We start from the raw sequence: 1,053 nt of genomic DNA, 5'->3' as shown, positions 1-1,053 counted from the left end.
AAGTCTGATTTCAACTCAATCCAAAAATCATTTCTTAGTTCTCATTGTGTGCAAAGCTTTGGACCAGGCACTGAGGGGCTATGGAGACCAGAAGACACAGAGGATGATCTTCAGGAACTTGCCCTCAAGGAGGTGGCCTTCAAGTAAAAGAATAATAAACACAAATAGGCAGTGCACTCAGCAGTCCCACAGATCTCTCTCTTGCTCCAACGATGTTTGGACGGAACAGACCACAGGGACATCCCTTGCTCCAGCCTCTGACCACTCTCCAACCTTTTTTCCAGTCACAACCTTTGGAATCAGCCACTCAGCTATCCTTTGTCACCAGAACTAGCCAACACCATTTTTTGAGATTAACTTCTTATTACCGATCAACCATGAGCTCCCAGATTTGTCAGAATTATTCCAACGAGGTGGAGGTCGCCATCAACTACCTGGTCAATATGCATCTGCAGGCCTCCTACACCTACCTCTCTTTGGACTTCTATTTCGACTGTGACTATATGGCTCTGAAGGGCATGGGCCACTTTTTCCATGAATTGGCTGAGGAGAAGCGCGAGGGTGCCGAGAGTCTCTTGAAAATGCAACAGCAGCACGGTGGTCGTGCCCTCTTCCAGGATGTGCAGAAGCCATCTCAAAATGAGTGGGGTAAAACCCAGGACACTATGGGAGCTGCCATTCTCATGGAGAAGAACCTGAACCATGCCCTGGGTTCTGCCTGTGCAGGCCCCCACCTCTGTGACTTCCTAGAGAGGCACCTCCCAGATGAAGAGGTGAAACTCATCAAGATGGGTGAACACCTGACCAACCTCTGCAGGCTGGCTGATCTCTAGGTTTGCCTGAGCAAGAATCCCTTCAAAAGGCTCATGCTCGAGCACGACTAGGAGCCTCCGGAACCCACTGGCCTTTGAGGAGCCCTCTCTGGTGTCAGGGCTTCTGCCTGAAGCCCCTCTCTGTAGCCACTAGGCAGCTATTTAACCACTCTGGAGCACTCTCACCCAAGCCTTGGACCAAATGGAAACAGTAAAGCTTTTTGAAGCAGAAAGAAAGAAA

The 1,053-nt window shown here is 49.8% G+C and overlaps 1 protein-coding gene across 1 annotated transcript; it reads left to right on the top strand.

Moving 5' to 3' along the window:
- Positions 1–212: 212 nt before the first annotated feature.
- Positions 213–833, top strand: LOC307187076 (ferritin light chain-like; the record flags this gene model as incomplete). Its single annotated transcript, XM_079922820.1, has 1 exon — positions 213–833. The coding sequence occupies one exon, from the start codon at positions 213–215 to the stop codon at positions 831–833; it is 621 nt and encodes a 206-aa protein (XP_079778946.1).
- Positions 834–1,053: the final 220 nt, after the last annotated feature.

This window comes from Stenella coeruleoalba (assembly GCF_951394435.1).
Source record: "Stenella coeruleoalba genome assembly, chromosome: 5".
Lineage (NCBI taxonomy): Eukaryota > Metazoa > Chordata > Mammalia > Artiodactyla > Delphinidae > Stenella > Stenella coeruleoalba.
The sequence above is the reverse complement of the archived record's forward strand: the minus strand, read 5'-3'. Positions and strand labels throughout refer to the sequence as shown.